Raw genomic sequence first — 18965 nt, forward strand, 5'->3', positions numbered from 1 at the left:
TATATATAACTGTTAATAACAAAAATATATATTGAATTTTACTTGTTTATTTTCACATTTCGATTCAACTTAAGGTTATTTTCAAGAAATAATGATCAAGCATTAATCAAATTGAATATTTTTTAGGGAATTATTTTCTGATGAGGACGTTACTGGTACCGTCATTACCAAATACATTAATAATAATGTAATTTTCTATTACGGGAGAAAAGATTAATTCGCAAATTTAAAGAGAAATTTTATCTGAGAGTACTTTTTCAACTTTGGTGAGGTTTCCATGTTTTAAAAAAAACTTGCTATTAAATACCTTTTAGGTAAATAAATACCTTTTTTTTCATGGTAAATACAATTTTTAATTCATACTTTTAGAATAAAAACATATATTATAATAAAATATTGATTGTTTTATTTGAAAGTGGCTGGATTGGATTTGTTTTTAATTTTAAACAAATCGAACTCAGAAAATCTTTTGTGATCGACCAGGAAAAACAACTAAACCCTACCCCATCGATCTGTGAAATCTAGATGTAAAATTCATCCGATGTTCTTCATAGACACTTCTGTTCTAATTGTTTTCTAGATTTTGTATCAAACCATATTCTGGTTCAACGGAACTTGACATTACCATGCACCTGTTTTTCTGGGCTTTGTAAAACTTTTTAATGATTGTTATTTTCTCATGCAATAAATAATTCATTGTGCAGCTGTTATTTTTAATTGGAAAATGGAAATTGAAACCATGAGATCTTTAAGATATTATTTTTTCCAAAACAACATCAGAGGTGTGAAGGTATGTTATTGTAATAAATTTTGAATAAATCGATGTTTTTTCGATGAGATATTATGTTATTTTTTCTAACTGTATATAATTTTAGTTTCTTTCTCTAATAGAATTATTTTTATTCCAACATGCTTGATTGTAATAGGGGTATTCATGATCTATGTTAAAGCGTGTTAAATGGAAAAACTCGTGTTAAATCGAAAAAAATTGCCTTCTTTTGCCGTGGTAAAACGAAATAACATTTAACATGGCTGAGAGTCTGTTACTTGGTCAGTTAAATCGAGAATGACGTCACACAATAGACCAGTTGAGATCGCCGCCATATTAGTTGTTGTGACATTCAATACAGTTGTCAATTAGCTCATCTTCATTCTCTTCTTCACAAGTTTGAAGATCAATAAGACACTCATAAGCTAAACTTTCACACAAATTCCACTTTTCACTCACTCTAGGCATGTTTTAATTAATTACTTAAATCAAAACTGAAGTAAACAATAACATGAGGGTCTAGAAGGAAGGTTATAAACATAAAGGCTTATACAACAAGTTGCTGAGAAAATCTGCTAGGGACTCTTATGCATTTAACGTTTAACATGACTTCAAATAGGGCTGCTCACAATCCTATAGTTATAACATTTAACATGGTAAAACATATAACATTTAACACAACATCATGAATACCCCTAATATAGGTGTTGTTTCTCAATGAACCAACTAATACATTCTTCCTATTGAATTCACTGACCACTATGGTTCTGGTATTTTAAAAACATTGATGCTATTTGATACAGTATGACTGATAATGTTTCTTAAAATTTGTACCATTATAGTTCATAAGAAATTGAAGGATCCGGTATCAACTTTAGTAACAGCCCATCGGAGCTTGACATTTCATGTAATTTAACTTACCTAAGGTCCGGCAAATGGACCAGTCTATTTGCTTCACTAACTATGACCAAACATTCAGTATCGCTAAATGTTTCTGTTGTATCTAATAATTCTTTAGAACTATTCGTTTCACTTTTGTGGAAGTAAATTTGTTGGGTTAAGATAGTTAGTTAGATTATCCAAAAATGGAAGTTGTGAAATCATGTAAACCAAAATTAAGTTCCATATTACTTACTGCATATAATGCGCCTCTTAATCTCTGTTAAATATGGTATATATAATTAATCCCTCATAGGAACCGACCGAAAAATGAATGTTAGCTGCCCTGGTGGGAGTCGAACCCACAACGTTCCAAGCCGAGTGCAGTGGAACCTGCGCCCCAACCCACACGGCCGTCACTTCCCTAATTAAGTAGATAGTTGTTGATACTAACATAAGATAATATATAATATTTTCCATTTTATATATTGATACAATTTTATCATTTGCCATTTTTTAAAATAATTTCTTTTGTATGATTCTTAACTCTACAATTATATATCTTCTATGAATATCAACTACTTTCTACTTAGTTTATTATTTTCTTTTTCTGTGAACTAAGGCTGTTATGTTATGTTGGTTATTCAAATAAAATAAAAAAAAAATTGTTGAGTAAAAATCATACAAAAGAAATTATTAAAAAATAGCAAATATTGTTTAATTTAGGTATTCCCCGGAGTAAAAATTGGGGGATATTACCCAAATTAATTATTATACTGATAAGCTGGTTCAAATTAAGGTATTACTGATAGTTTGCTGGTAATGATGGAGTGGACTGTATTTAAATAACTTGATATCATATGGTTTTAAAATGAAATAACCTCTATTCTCATTAAAGTTTTCTGACACAATTTGTTTTAAGATTTGAGCACAATAGTTACAATATATGTTAGTTGGTTAGTTGTAAATCTGGTTTTATTACATTAATTGAAGATTACAGTTTACTTGGTGGATTCTATGGAGCTTGAAGGTTGGTTCTAATGTCCATGTGATTATGGCAGTAGGGTTCTCTCTTCTCATCCTCCTGCCGCCGCCGCCTCTCTCGCCTTAGTCTCTAAGGTTTACTCCCTCATCATTATGAGAAGAGACCTTGTTGAAGAGTTCTGTCCTCTTCTTCTCCGGTACAGGTCAGGGTGGCTTCTTTTCTGGTACTAACCCCTTTGTTGTCGGGACCAAGATGGCTGCCCAGGCTTCTTACTGCATATCTTTGCCACTAGATGGCATCATGAATTTCCTTTCAGAAGTGAGGGGGCGCCTTACTTAAACAAATATTGTATTTTATCTTATATTAGTATCAACTACATTCTTCTTCATTCATTTCATTATTTATATTCCCGAGTTAGTTTATTTTATTTTTTTTTTTTTAATTTTTACTTATTTATGTATGTCTACTGACAATATCCCCAACCATGTATTCCTCATTTCATTTCATGACTTATTTATTTTTAACCTCTAGAATATGCGTTAAATATCGTGCCAACAATTTCTTTTAAATCACTGTCTATTCTCCGTGTTTAAATTGAAATACCTAAATAAAGGGGCGGCGAAATTTTCCTGCATCCCAGAGGGTAATCCGCTACGCCACTGTCTCAACTGAGAAATTACCGAGATAAAGTTGTTACTTAACGCCCTTGTATGTCCTATAAATGTGGGCTAATCCTACAGTTTATTATATCTAGAGTGGGACGTCGGAATTCATTTCGTGACTTTACAAGAGATAAAAGAGAACCGTATTAAAGCCCGCAATCAAACCAGTACTCCAACGTGCCTCAGTTCTACTTTAATAGATAGTAATATCTCAAGGTGATTAGTCACCTTGCCTTTCCACATAGTTTTCTATACCATTGTAAATAATATTACTGTACCTCATCAAGTATTGATCTTCAAAAACAATGGAAAATAGTTAAACATTTTCTTAACTTAGATAATAACTATCGGTAATAGATGAGTACAATGATTTTAATATAAAAGTGATTTCTATGGAGTCTGCACTCGTTCTTTATATAGATAGTATGTTATTCCAAATACAAATCATAAACTAAAATTAAATAAAACACTATTTGAGCATTTGTATACAATATTTATCAAATGTTAAAAAAAAATAACGAAATTAAAATCGGATTTCGAATCAGTTAATAAAAAAATATATATAAAATCATGTGAATGGATGAGATGAGCAAATAGACAAAAAATAGATAGGTCACATTGTTATGTACCTCTTTTGTAGAAGGTTACAGTGTGTTTTCAAGTGAGTTACTTGTGTGTTTACTCTGATACCCAATTTTCGGCGACGAGGATAAACATATTGACCATCTCGTAAAGAATGACAGAAAACATGCAAATGATAAAACATAAACTATAAACAAAATATATCTATAAAATATCATTATGAATTCCTATCCGTAAGCGAGTTTTGGAGCGAGGCTTTTACTCCAATTGCCCTAATGGAATTTCTAAGTTCTGTGGCTGGGGTGCGCCCAACCAACTTGCAACCGGTGTTGTGCACAATATTCCCACCATAAGTATCGGTGGTTTTGTCGATTTCCAAATTTCTTGTCTTTGGACTCTGTTCACATTTTCACTACAAAGTTTTAAATATTTTATTTGCGTATAGAAAATTACTTTTATTCATTAAACTACAATAATTCTTAATTATGAGAGATAGTTGACCGTGGATGATGAATGAGGAGAAGATGGTTGGGGGTGCGGTCAATGAAAAACACCAATAAGTTCGATTAACTTATTTTAATGTGCCAACGTTTCGGCTAGAGTTTCTAGCCTTCTTCAGGGCTAAAATCAGAACAAGATGACAACCACAGTAAGTATAGAAAAAAAAAATAAAAAGGAAAGTATAAACAGAATAATTTTACACATAAAATGAATAATTTTACAAAATAGAATTAATAAAATGAAGTGATGAGAGAAGCGGGAAATAAAATGTATACATAGGTAAATAGGTTTTTCTCTACTTACTGTGTTATCTTGTTCTGTTTTTAGCCCTGAAGAAGGCTAGAAACTCTAGCCGAAACGTTGGCACATTAAAATAAGTTAATCGAACTTATTGGTGTTTTTCATTGGCCGCACCCCCAACCATCTTCTCCTCATACAATAATTCTTGTGTAGAAAAATATACAGATTCCTTCTTCGACTATATTAAGGGTAGTTAGATGTGGAATTTATTTGGATAATTAGAATATCTTATACTCAAAACAAAATTATGAATTTAAAGTCATAATGTACTTCTTCAGTTACTGCGCTGCGTGATTCTTACCACAGCTCTCTGGAGATCTCTGGACCAACCTTTCTCCACCGTCTCCTGGTGTTGGTGATCCTCTGAAGAGCGACCGACCGACCGTAAAACCCGATAAGGCCGGATGCAGACCTGGAGGGTGCTCCATTTGAATCGCTATCTGCCCTCCTTTATCGAGTTAGCTTCACCTCTTTCATCTCCTCTTACGCAGGATTACTTTATAGAATGCCGGAAGAACTTTTTTTATTAAAGGATGAATTATCCTTACCTTCCCTCCGAGGTTTAGTGGTTTAAGCTGTTATATTCGTTCAGCTCGAGTCAGCTCCACTCTTTACTGGATAAAGAGCTCATATGCTTCATACGCCGAGGAAATAATCTTCTAAACACTTCGATGGTTTTTTTCGAAACGTTATTTTTTAAATTGAAACATTCATATAGCATACATTTTGAAAACCTTTTTTACAGGTCATTTATTTATATTATTAGGACATATTTAATTTAAATTTAGTATATATGTATTTTTGTATTACCTTATATAATTATTTAAATATTTTTTATAACAATTGATAATGTAGGAAGTTTAGTCTCTTGCAAAAGACATCCCTAACCATTTACATAATTATAATTATTGAATAATTTTAAATAATAAAAAAATAGTTAAAAAACCAAAACAATTATGATAATTATCCAAATAATAATGAAAGAAAAATAAATTACCTAAAACACAATTAATATTTATCAAATTAAAATAATAATTAATTGATCAATATAATAAAAAATAACTAGGGGTCTAAAATAACTAATTATAAATAAATAAATAATACAATAAATAAATGTCCAACATTAGTCTTGGATTCAGTCTTTGAGATGAAGTTGCATTTCCTACGTTGTAAGCAATTTCACCTGTAAATGCCTGGGACAGAATTGAATTTTGTATATCACCTTATTATGTATTGATGTTAGTGATTAATATGTAACTGGATTAAGTTGAGGCCAAATTTAGTTGTATAGGGCTTCTGCTCTAATAAAATAAATAGCATTTTTAATATCCAACTTATTTACTTTACGTGTTAGCTATGTTATTACTCTTAATAGTAATTTTTAAATTCAAAATATTACATCTATGTATAATATATATGTAAATGTAATCTTTGTGCATACAAATAAAACCATGACCATTTTAAAAATCTTTTACTAATGTTTCAGAGGTGGCTAGGATGCGCACTATGGGGGATCAACAAGGACATAAGCGGGCGTCTTCTAACTCCTCAGCTTACTTGGTGGTAAGAGATGCTAATAAAATCATGTGTATATAGTTGTTGAAGTTAATTATGTAGATGTAATGTGGAAAACCAATGAAACATTGTGTTATTAATTGGTGAAATATATGTAATATATTATAATACTAATTATTAAAAAAATATATTGGAATTTGGAACTAACAAACTTTACACGTTTATTGCTACAAATAAATAATAATATCATTAATTCAAAGTTATGAAAATAATATTTTTTTATTAATGTGCGTCTATATTATTAGTTTTTTTTTGTGGTTCTGAATCACTTGTTAAGCCATTGGCTATTCAACAATGCCTCTCCAATCCTTCCATCAGTTCGATTACTCAAATTTCCGATTCCTATCTTCTATAGATTGTCTTCGGTCCAATCAATCCATCACAATCTGGGTCATTCTTTATTTTTTTACCTCCTAGTTTGCTCTTTAATAGTTTCTTTATATTTATATCTTTTTCATCCTTTCTACGTGTCAAAGTGATCTTATGCAAATTTATTTAACTTTAGTGACTATATCCTTTTCATTGTATAGGTACCGTAGTTTTGTATTCTTTCTTGTTTTCCATTGGCCATCTATAATTACTATGGGAAGCACCTTTCTCTTCCAGATCCATAGGATCTTCCCACATTCTCTGTTCAAGGTCATTGTTTAACCTGTGTAAATTAAAATTAAGATAATTTTATAAATAAAATGTAGCTTTTCTGCGACAGGTTCAAAACTGTGATGTTTTCGTATTGTAATATGTTCTCAACCACGATTCTTCGGTTGATCATACTATTTTCACTATGACGTCATTGCTTTCCGCCACTGAAGCCCCTGGTAATTGTTGCTGTCTACTTTCTTGAATGTGAGGTGAAGTTACGGTAGTTAAACGTGATTTAATCCTTTCTGTTTCTCACTTTTTGAAAAAAATCATATTTTTATGATTATCTGTCGTATTTCTTTTATATTCTCGAACTGTAAAGTAAAACTGAAAAGATTTGTCTTCATTATAGTTTTAAAGATTTTTAAAAATTATGTTTGGTAGAAAAATATACCTATTGTAGTGAAATTGTATAGTAGAAGCACAATTTCACTACAATAGGTATATTTTTTATTTATTATATTTAAAGGAATGGAATACAAAAAAAAAATCTATGTAGGAGGAATTAAAAAAACAACACACAATTGTGTAACCTTACATCAAACAATATTCAGTCCAATAGATATTATTAAAAAAAATATTAATTATATATAATATAATAAATTATATTATGTATTGATGGAACATTTTTTTAATAAAGAGTAAATATCTAGTGGATAATTTAATTAAATGCGTGGTGTACACATATTTAACTGTAAATTTTATTTTGATTTAGTAAGTCCTGATTTTTCTGTATTGTTTTTTATACATAGTGTTTAATAATTCAATATCTTATAAATATTTGTAATATTAAATCATTGTTCAGTAAGAGTATGACAGCGTGAACGATAATTGATCAGGTCATATAAACCAGAATGGTTTATTATATTTTTAAAGTTCAGTAAAAGTAGAAATAATTTCAGCGTTCTATTTGTTTTAAAATATAAAGACTAAATTGAATTGAAAGCAATTTACATTAATACTTTTATATTACATGAAACAGGAACATTTACAATAGACATTTAGACGCACAACAGATATAATTTAGATTAAATTTTTAAATAGAAGAGAATATGATGAATGTGTAAATATGAAGTCTGATGATGAGGAATTTGATCCTAGCATCTGCAAAGAAATGGAAGCTAAAATGTTAATTTATTAATTAATAGTTTTTCTGTCAAATATTGAATAGTATAGTTATTAATTTACAAAATAGACTTTGCAAATTGCCAGCCTTTATAGGCCTAATCGATGTGTGCATTGTAATACTAGAAGTTGCACTACAACTTGTGGCTGTGTTTGGCCAATCAATCTCTTGAGAGTGTTAATAGAATACCTGTTGATGGCCGTACCCAGCACCAAATTGAATTTTAAACGAAAAAAAATTGCCTTCCACCTTAAAGTAACCGTTTAGGAATAAAATGAAGGAGAGGAAAAAAAATTAAACATTTGAGAGGCTGCCAAATACAATTAGCTGTTTCATCAATGACTAAGTCAGGAGATGCCCGCTGCCTACTGAATTATTCAACGGCCTTTTTGAGAGAAATTATTAAAGTAAAGTCCTCGCTGGAGAAGATTTGTGGTGCAATAAAGGCCCGGTGTAATACCGTTCCTACGATAATAGTCCCGTGTTTGGGTACTTAATAACTGGCGGGCTTAAGTGTCCTCCTGGATTAAAGTTGCCCTTAGCTGAGTTGAGAGGCGATAATTTAGATCAAACTTTATTAAGAAATTAATATTGGTAAGGCAATTATAATTAAATTTCAGATGTATTGTAATTAAATGCATTGACGGTCCAAACCCAATGTAGATTATCAGCGAATTGTGTTGCTTTTCAACATGGTTTCCTATTCTATTCACTATGCAAAAACATCTAACTAAATTGTGACATAGGATAGTGAATTAAACATACAAAATGATCGATTGATATTAATTTAAATTAAAGATTAATTGCTTACATTTTATCTGTACCATCTGTCACCATAATGATACGCTACCTGACTAGACACTTAAATTAAGAAACTTATGTTAATAATAATAACATTTTTTTAAAAATATCTATACTCATAAAATTTTAAATCATAATTCAGTCTAAATCTCAATCCCCTATCCAACAATAACCTTCTTTATGACAGCTTTTCAAGGATTGTGTTACCATATTAGCCACTCAAACCTCACCTGGGTCCAAGTTCATGCTCCGGCTGTTGTAGAAAATTTATATGTGGATCGGCTCTAGAGACATGAGATCCTTATGGATTGAATCTGACCACTTTAAAATTAAGGAACGAAATTAAAGGATTAATTGAAATACAGTTGTTTATCCTGGAATTTATTCCACCTTACTATAAGTTACGGAAATAGTAACCTACGATAATCAAGAAGTAAATAAATAAAATGAAAATTAAATTATATATAATCTATACACTTTCTTGAGACTGGTTATGATTATTTAAATAAAATAACTTATATCCAATTTGTCTCAAAACATTTTTTATTTCTTCAATGGTCCAACGTTTCGGCCTTTTGAAGCCCGTAGGCTCCTGGTTACTTCCTTAATATTCCCCCACTTTGACTATTGCTGTGTAGTTTGATTATTTGTCTCTGGGGACCTTGATGCAAAATTAAAACAGTTAATAATTAATAATAATAATAATAATTGCTTTGTACGATTCATATTTGGAGTCCCCAATTGTCAATATCTTTATTTAAGTCAAAAACCTTTCTATTTAAAATTTTAAAAAACCATTCACTTATCTATTCTATAATATTGTCCACACTATAAAAACCCACACCATATGGTTATAACCACCAAGTTATATGGTGTGGGTTTTTATAGTGTGGACAATATTATAGAATAGATAAGTGAATGGTTTTTTAAAATTTTAAATAGAAAGGTTTTTGACTTAAATAAATATATTGACCTGGGCAAAATAGCCTGCAAGGAGAAAACAATTAATGTGAGAGGAAATTTATGTTGAAGATGTCCCTGAGGATGGCTGGAAGGGCCGAAACGTAGGACAAATAAATAAATATATAGTGTTGAGACTATTTTGGATATTAAATTAATTAATTGATAAATATTACCTGGTCTCGAAAAATTTTGAAATAGTATTATTTTCTTTATCTGAAATCATTGTGTTGTCAAAATCTACAATTTTGACTAAAATTGATGACTTGGACAGAATAGCCTTCAAAAAGTTTTTTAATTATTGATGAAGCAATTTAAATTTAAGGTATGCTATTTTATTAATAATAATGTTATTTGTTAAAATTTATAAAAATCTATGTATAATAAAAGCTTTAATGTGATAGATTGTCCTTGAGGATGGCTGAATTAGCCGAAACGTTGGATTTTTAAATAAATAAATATTTTTTTGAGATTTAGATTGGATAGAAGTTATTTTATTTAAACCATGAAAATTAAAGTTTAATATTACATATAGGTATATAAATTGATTTAGAGTGGAATAGAGTTATGATTTCATAAGAATATGGAGAAGGGAGGACTGGAATAAAGGTCCATAGATATCTAGAATTAATAGGAGCTTTTAGAAGACAGAAAGGACGAAAATATTATCCTGGACTCCCTGGCGTTATACATTATCATATTCATGGAAATTAGTTGAGTACTTATTTATTTACCTTAATAATTAATTTGTTTTAAACTACTTTTATCCTTTTTGTATTTATTTATTAGTTTTAACCTATTTATTTGGTGTCAACATTGTTAATTGTTATTCTATTTTAATTAGTTTCTACATTTTCATGTATTTACAACGTTTTATTATTATTTCTTTATATGTGCTTACTGAAAGTATCGATTTTGAATGAGTCCATAAATTTAATATAAAACTTGTGAAGAGCACTCTATATCGGTGACAGAACACCGGAAAAATGGAATATGAAATATTCTAAAGTGGGATATAATGAGAGGAGAAGATAGATAGTGTTAATAACAAAGCAAAAAGGAAAAAAAAATACAAAGGAAGAAGAAATAAACACAAAAATCAAATTTCAAATTCAATGTAATTTAGTTATATAAAAAAATGTGTTGTAAATATTGTACCAATGTGTTTCTTTTATATTATTTTTTATATTGTATTTTAAGATAGTATAGTATTTTAATGCGCTGTGTGTAATAGCAACCCATTGTATTTGGGTAGCATTTTTTCTAGCAATTAAGTATTTCTCTGTCTAACAAACAATTATTATTAAAAGTACTTGGAGTGGTGGTCAGGAAAAAACTATTAAAATCGGGTTGGTATTGAATATAGACATCCATAGTTGGTAATTATCTCCGAAAATATGGAATTTAAGTTTATTAGTAAAGATTTAGTAGAAATGGCTACCAGATACATAATATATTAGGTAATCAGCTTGATTCTGTTCCTATCATCTCCTGGCATAACCTCGTAAGAAACAATACTTCCAAGTCAAGAAGTAGTGAACATTCAATACAAAGATTATTCTTCATAATCTTCATGCGATAAATAATTGTATATAAAAGATGATTAAAATGACAGTGAGACAAATCATGGTATCTTCCTGCCTTTTTTAATAGTTAAAACTTAGTTTATTGAATCCTTAACATCAATGAAATTTAAAATTGCTCCAACGAACTTTAAACAACTGTTCTCACTCAAAATTATACGTTTGAAACAAATAAATAATTTTCAAAAATAGAGGAATATAAAGGAAAATGTATGTAAGAAATTTATTTTGAAATAGTCTTGAATCATATTTTGCTTAGTATCCAATTGAGATAGCTTACAATCTGTAGGGAGGGTAACATATTAAGCTGTTTTTTATTTAGTGAGGTTCTATATATCTCAAATCTTACAAACTATATTTTATTAACATTTTACCACATTAGTTTCCCTATAGACATATTTCCATTTTTCATAATGAATTGATATTTGTTAAATTTTTCTAGAATTGTATATGAGATGATTAAAATGACAGTGGGACAAATCAAATTTGGTTTATTGTGAAATAATGAATTTTTTTATAAATATGACATATTTATTTTATACTCTTATCTCATCTATGTAATTTTTTGAAAAAATCACATTCTAGCAATGAACCAAATTTAACTTGCATTACTGTCGTTCTAACCCTATCTCATGTATTACTGAGATTTAATTTTTGTTGGCTAAAATACTAACTCGCAGTATCCGAGTTTGAATCTCTCTATGGTAGATAGTTATTTATTCTGTTATTGTACCGTGAATCAACCCTGTGGGTTCGGAACGCCTCCGGGGTCCTTCCAGCATTTATAAATTGGGAAAAAATCTGGCGGTTGAGTATGATCTTGAACTATATTCTTATACAACCGTTGTTCAAGAAACAGTACTTCCTTACAATGCACTCCTGTCTCTTCATAAGTTGTAGAGGTACAGAATTGATTATATATTTTTTTATATTAGTATTATGAATCAATAAAACATAATTGCACTAAAATATCCAATGTAAAATAATTAATAAAAAAAAATCTAGTTGTTTTTACATTTGTGTAATTTCATTGTACAATCATATAATTAATATATTTTTATGGGCGAACCTATCATTGTTCTTTCACACTAATTTCGTTTTATCAGTTTAGTTTATTTATATTTTTAATATACAGTAGTATGATATGGTGGCAATTAAGATTTATTTCCTCATTATTCTTGAAGCTCTTTTGTAATTTATTTTTTTATAAACTTCAGGGTATAAGCTTTGAGTGACGGTATTTGTGAACCTGAGGGAGCGCGCACACCTGGGCTCAGGCTGCAAATTTTAATACTTTTCCGTAGGAGCGTATTTTACAGTGAAGGGCTGTATTTTAGGGCGGATGAAAATTTAATGCGTTTTCAAGTGCTCGAATGTCGGAAGGGCCACCTGCGGACTGCGGTTGATAAGGGTGCCAAAGCTCAAGAGTTTATTATTTCCCTTATTTATCGTCAGGGAACTTAGAGCAACTAGCTTAATATTGTTTTCATTCAACCAATTATAATAAGCAACCTTCTAAAAAGTAGTTTCAATAATATTCTGCCATGAATCTTTATGATATTTAATGTTCATAATAACTAGTGATTAATTTACATAAATATAGTACTATAGTAGTACTTGAAGAAGTTTGTGGCGTAGAGGGAAGATTGGTAACGAATTCGTCACAACCCCTGATGAAGACCTGAAACTCAGGTCGAAACGTCGGTATGAAATAAATAAATATGGTTTTGTTTATTTATGGTGTTCTTTCCTGACCGCACCCCCCGACAAACTTCTTCAAGCATTAATCTACGGTCAACTATCTACACCTCACTATAGTAGTAGTACTATATAATATATATATAGACTTTTGGAAACATTAGAACATTAGAAGGAAAGATAACTGTTAAACCGAAAACGTATGATAATTATAAAAATTGTATCTCAATTACTTATTTCTTTTAAATATAAATCATTAAAATAGATCAATACTTTCGTTCATAATTATGAGAGCGAAGGCAACAAACAGAAACCCCAAAAAGTCGCAAGTAAAAAATTCAGAAATCTCTCATTAAATTCAGAAAATAGCGACTAACCTATTATAAAAAAATGATTGGAGAAGTTTGTCGGGGGGTGCGGTCAGGAAAGAACAACATAAATAAACAAAACCATATTTATTTATTTTATGGCGACGTTTCGACCTGAGTTTCAGGTTATCATTAGGGATTATGGCGTAGAAGGTAGGCCTGGAACAATATTTTTGTAATATTATAAAAAATATTAGTTATAGTTGAAATTGGCGATGTTTAGCATAATGAGATGAAAGTTATGACTTTCATCTTATATATGCATAAGATGTGTAATACAAAAATAGTGTAAGTCAAAAGCGGGAGTTAAAAATATTCAAGACCGAGAGAATTTATATAAATAATTTAGTTAATAATAACAGATTTTCTTTGAAAACTACTCGGTGATAAGTATATCTAACTTTTTTAAGCCATTTAAAGTTAATGTGACCAGTAATGAATTTAATTATTATTTTTTAAATGAAATTTAACTGGGATGATAACATACTGACTTACACATATTTTGTTCTCAACGGCTCATATAATCTTAATGGAAGGTATTGAGGATAACTGAGGCGTTGATAATCTCATTGATCTATACGAAATTATTGTGAGAATTGAGTTCAAAGTTTCAAAGCATTGTATTTCATGCCATCTATTAGCAGAATTTAGAATTTCGTTTTTGATGATTTCATTCATTAGATGGAGCCATTTTAACATATTGGACTCTTTGATCTCAAGTTAATATTGGAAGACTGAACATGGTTACTTGACCAACGCTGTCGTTGCTAACTTCTATGCAATGTTATGCAACTGCCAACTGGAATGTGAAACCTTCAAAACTGGCATAAACTATATTGACAAAATTTAAATTAAAATTTTAACAGCTGGAGAGGTTGGCTGAATTATGACGATGTGAGCCTATCCTTTATTTACTTTTTCAGAAAAAAAAAAAAATAAAAAATATAGTAATTAAAAAAAAAAATATTTCGTATGAATGTTTTATCTCTATAATTTTAATTTTTACTTCATGTATTATAAATTATTTGTATTAATTCTCGATAAATTGATTCACTAATTTTATCTGAATCATCCATAACATTCAATGACTCCGAGAGTACCATAAGTTGGATATAAAACCAGTTTCAAGAACAACACATAAGGCAGGAAAAGATAAGAGATAGATTTCGTTTTAATGGAAGCGACCATTGGTATTCTTCAAACATGAGAGAGCACGATTTATCATGGAGAGAACAGCAGCGATATCTAACGGATTTAATTTCCATGCAAAATTCCAGGCGAAGCAGCCAACCCCCTCTCCTTAAACCTCCCTATTCTCGTACTGACAAATGCCTTTTTTGGATGTCATCTTGAGTTTTATATTAGACAAGGGATCATGGTTTAAGATGATCTACGCCGGTATTTATATTCAAGGGTGCCTTCAAGGCCTACTCGGTTCTTAGTGTATGTGAAAAAGGTATTACTTTTAAGAAGTGTTTTTGTTCCTCAAGGGCAGGGTGTGAGTCCGTTTTATAACATTAACTTCAAACCATTTACCCTGTTCTTGACATTGTTATTTTTTTAATATCTTGATAATCTAAATATCTTTAAATCGATTCATAACCAGAGTTCCATAGTTTGTATCCTTATTGTTGTGACAAGAAGTTCTTGTCACAACGTAAAAAAAGTAAATAAAAGAAGTGTATTTAAAAAAAAATCCAAGGAGAACTGCCAAGATTGAGAAAGGTGAAGTCATACCTTATATAGAATAAATGTGATAAAATAAATGTAGTATTCCTGTTGATCAAATTCTCAAAATCCGATGAAGAACAAAAAATCTAAAGTAATAAATTAGTGAGGAAACACTTTTTCTGAATAAAATTTATAGAAATGAAGCTATATAAAATATTTTTCCAAATATTTCGTCTAAAATAAGAGGAATAATAACAAAAAAGGTATATTTTGGTTTTTATTCACCGGATGCCAATAAGATGGTTAATATTTTATAAAAAATGACTATGTTCCGCATTGAAAGAATGGTTATTCCATAAGAGAATTGGTATAATTAAAATAGATATTGAAAAAACATGCTCTAGCCATACTTGGTTGAATAATTGAATGTTCGAAATTTAGTTATTTCATCAAAATTAATTTATTTCATTTTAATTATATTATTTCAAAATTTTTTGAGACAAGGTAATATTTATTAAATAAATCAATTTTATATCCAAATCAGTCTCAACACTTTATTTTTTCATTAGTCCAACGTTTTGGCTCTCTGGTGAGTGGGAGGTTATAAATGGTTTGTTATATGGTGTGGTGTTTTATACTGTTGATAATCTTATAGAAAAAATAAATGTTAATGTTTTTAAATTTTAAATAAAGAGGTTTTAAACTTTGAATAAAGAAAATGACCTGGGCGGAATAGCCTGCAATAGAAATTATAAATTAATGTGAGAAGGATTTTTGTATTGAAGATGTCCCTGAAGATGGCTAGAAAGGCCGAAACGTTGGACTAAAAAAAAAAAAAAAGTGTTGAGACGGATTTGGATATAAAATTGATTTATTTAATTAATTTATTTCTTTACTTTTTAATAATATTCGCCTATTTCTTCATCAACTTAAGTTAATGTCCAATTCTTTACAAGCATGTTACACATTGGCTCTTACTCAGGGAGGATTAAGCTGTATTAATATTTAATTTCATATTATTTTCACTACTTGGTAACTTTTAACGATGCAAACAAAGTATTGTACATTTATGATAAGATTTTAACATTAAATTTGTAATTATTTTACTTTTTTTATTTTAACAGAGAAAAATAAATATTTGTAATAAAATCTTAAATTTAATACAAAGCCGGCTAATATATAGAACAAAACAAAACAAATAAATAAACAAACAAACATGTACCTACAAACTTAGGATGTCAATGATGTAAAATTAATTTAGTATCAATTACTTTTTAATTTATTTAAATTGTTTTATTATAAGCTTACTCTAATAAAACCTAAAAATTGCTTATTTTAAACCTAGACAATAATAGAAAGGGCAAAATAAAATAAAATTATTCAATATTTTTTCTTATCCTTTACTAAGATATAAGGAAGTCCCGCGAGTTTCCTTTTTTTGTTTATCAGCAAGATTAAAAAGAACGTGTAAGATATGAGAAACCACTGACATGAAAGAGTACCACCTCCTTTCATTTCGAAAATTGGGACCTCCTTGGTCGCCATGACGACCCTTAAGATGCCCCTCCCATTTAGCTAAGGTGTTGATGATGATGATGTCCTCGTAATCAGGAGAGTGGGCTCCCCCTCTTAACTCATCACCGAAGCAAATCACTCTCTCGCTGCAGTAATTAATTCGCAGTTACTCTCTGATGTAATTGGTCTTGTTCAGAGGTACCCTGTTTAAACATGTAGTTAAAAATTTAGATATTACTCGATTTATAGCCAAGTATTTATTAAAAAAAAATTAAATAATGAATATTGTAAATGATTGATTTTATTAAATGAAATGCTAACCTAATTGAGGAATTTATTATTCTGAATGAACCTCTAATAGTTTAAATGTGTACAGAAGTTTGCTATTTCCAAGCTAGAGAATTGCAGCCTACTGTGCGAAAAAAGAAATGATAGAATGCTCCGTTCCTTTAACTATTGTACTATATTTAATAAAATAAGAAAGAAGGTTGTTAGGCAGAATTATCATCAAATTGTTTGGAAGCCATTTTGAGAGTTTAAAATGTCACTGCAGTTAATGAACTGTGCTAGTATTTCTCGGAAAGTGAAATTAAGAAAGTTATCAGGTCGAAGAAAAAGGCTTGAGAGTAATCTTGAGGAAAGGTGGGTAAAAAAAAGTTAGGAAAAATCTTTTAAACACCTTCTGTTTAGCTTAATTGTTTTGATCTTTTATGAATGTAATTATTTTCTTTTTCCATTATCATTTAAATAATGAACTTGAACTACAAAGAAGTCAAATTATTAATTTGAAAGTCATTTATTTACTATAAGTTTGACTTTAAACCATTTAATTTATTTTTAATTATAAGCTAAAACGAATTTTAAATTCTGTTCTCAAAAGTTAGATTTTTCAGTTATATATTAGTATAGCATTGAGTATCTTGTACAGCGTGTTTAAATCACACATCGTTAATGGTTATGGTCAAAATCATATAATAATTATATTGATTGACTTAATAATTGAAATGAATATTAAAAGCAAAACAGAAAAAAAAAAAAAAAAAATGGGGAAGCCAGAGCTCATTGCAATTTCACTTATTTATTTTCTGTTTGAAAATTACTGACAATGATAGGCCCACCGATCACTAATTACAATGAAATAAATTTTTTAGTGATACTAGATCGAAAAATATTAAACATGTGTCCCAGGGTTCTTGCCAATGCGCCGTATGAGCCGAGAAAAAATATTTTACATAATAATAAGATTTTTAATACTATTGTATACAAAATAAATAAATACACATAGATACATACACATTGTCTTTGCTTTGCATATAGTCAACGGTTATTATGTACTAATCCATTTGTTATTTTGCATAAGATATGGTCAAAAGATTATTGTTCGTATTAAATAAAATTAAATGCATAAAAAATTACAAAACCTAAACGTTGCTTCTGGTAAAGTAAATAAAAAAAAATGTTTTCAAATGTTGTATTATATATTTCCGGTTTTAAGTTCTTTACAAAGGTTTAAACCATTTCGTGAAGTTGGAAGTTATTGCATTTTTTGAAAATTGTAAATACAGCAACAATTTAAGGGTTTTTGGGCTGCAAAAATTTTATCTCACTTTGCAAGACAGTTGGCTTAAATTATAAATGCTCTTGTAGGTACCACAGGTACCAAATATATTTTGTTTAAACCAGGCAGACAAAATATTTGTTTTATTTTATGACAATTCGTATTTTAGATACAAATAAAAACCTGACTTGCTTTTTAAAAAAAATTTGAAGAACGTTGCAATATGATATGAACTTTTTTAATGAACGCAGAACATCGGCAGACAAGAAATGTCATGTAAAAACACGCCCAAAAATGTATACTGTTTGATTTATATCAAAATTCGTATTTAAGTGTTTCAAAAGATACTGAAACGAATATGCCCTGATTTTTATGTCAACATTTATATTAAGTAATTGGTGAATAAAGGTGGCATAGGATAAAAAAAAATCTAGTTATATAAAATTATTTTTATTGGTTCCTAGGGCGCATTGGTAAAAACCCTCGGATACTTGTCATATATGTTTTGATCTAGTACAACCAAAATACGTTTCATTAAAATCTGTAAACACACGTGCATAGCCTCCCCTAGTGAGTTAAATTTTTATTTTAACGAATTAATTTTTATTATTTAATATTAAAAACTAAAAGTGCAATTTAATCTAACTAAATTATTTTAGAACATCTTTCTTTTATTTAATTGTTTAAATAAAATAAATTGTATCCAATTTAAGTCTCAAAACACTCATTAAAATTACCCTATTTTGTCACTCTTCACATTAACATAAAAATTTTTAATTACGAACAATTT

The 18965-nt window shown here is 29.3% G+C and overlaps 1 protein-coding gene across 2 annotated transcripts in view; it reads left to right on the forward strand.

The window, feature by feature from the left end:
- The window catches only part of spri (sprint), a 759753-nt gene that overhangs the window by 70095 nt on the left and 670693 nt on the right, over positions 1–18965 (forward strand). For both annotated transcript variants that reach the window (XM_067052866.1, XM_067052867.1), the window contains exon 2: positions 6165–6241. In XM_067052866.1, the coding sequence (XP_066908967.1) occupies positions 6176–6241 (66 nt within the window). In that variant the 5' untranslated portion in view covers positions 6165–6175. The remainder of the gene's footprint in view (positions 1–6164; positions 6242–18965) is intronic.

Source organism: Halyomorpha halys, unplaced genomic scaffold (assembly GCF_000696795.3).
Source record: "Halyomorpha halys isolate HHAL.00 unplaced genomic scaffold, Hhal_1.1 Scaffold29.1, whole genome shotgun sequence".
Taxonomy (NCBI): Eukaryota; Metazoa; Arthropoda; class Insecta; order Hemiptera; family Pentatomidae; genus Halyomorpha; species Halyomorpha halys.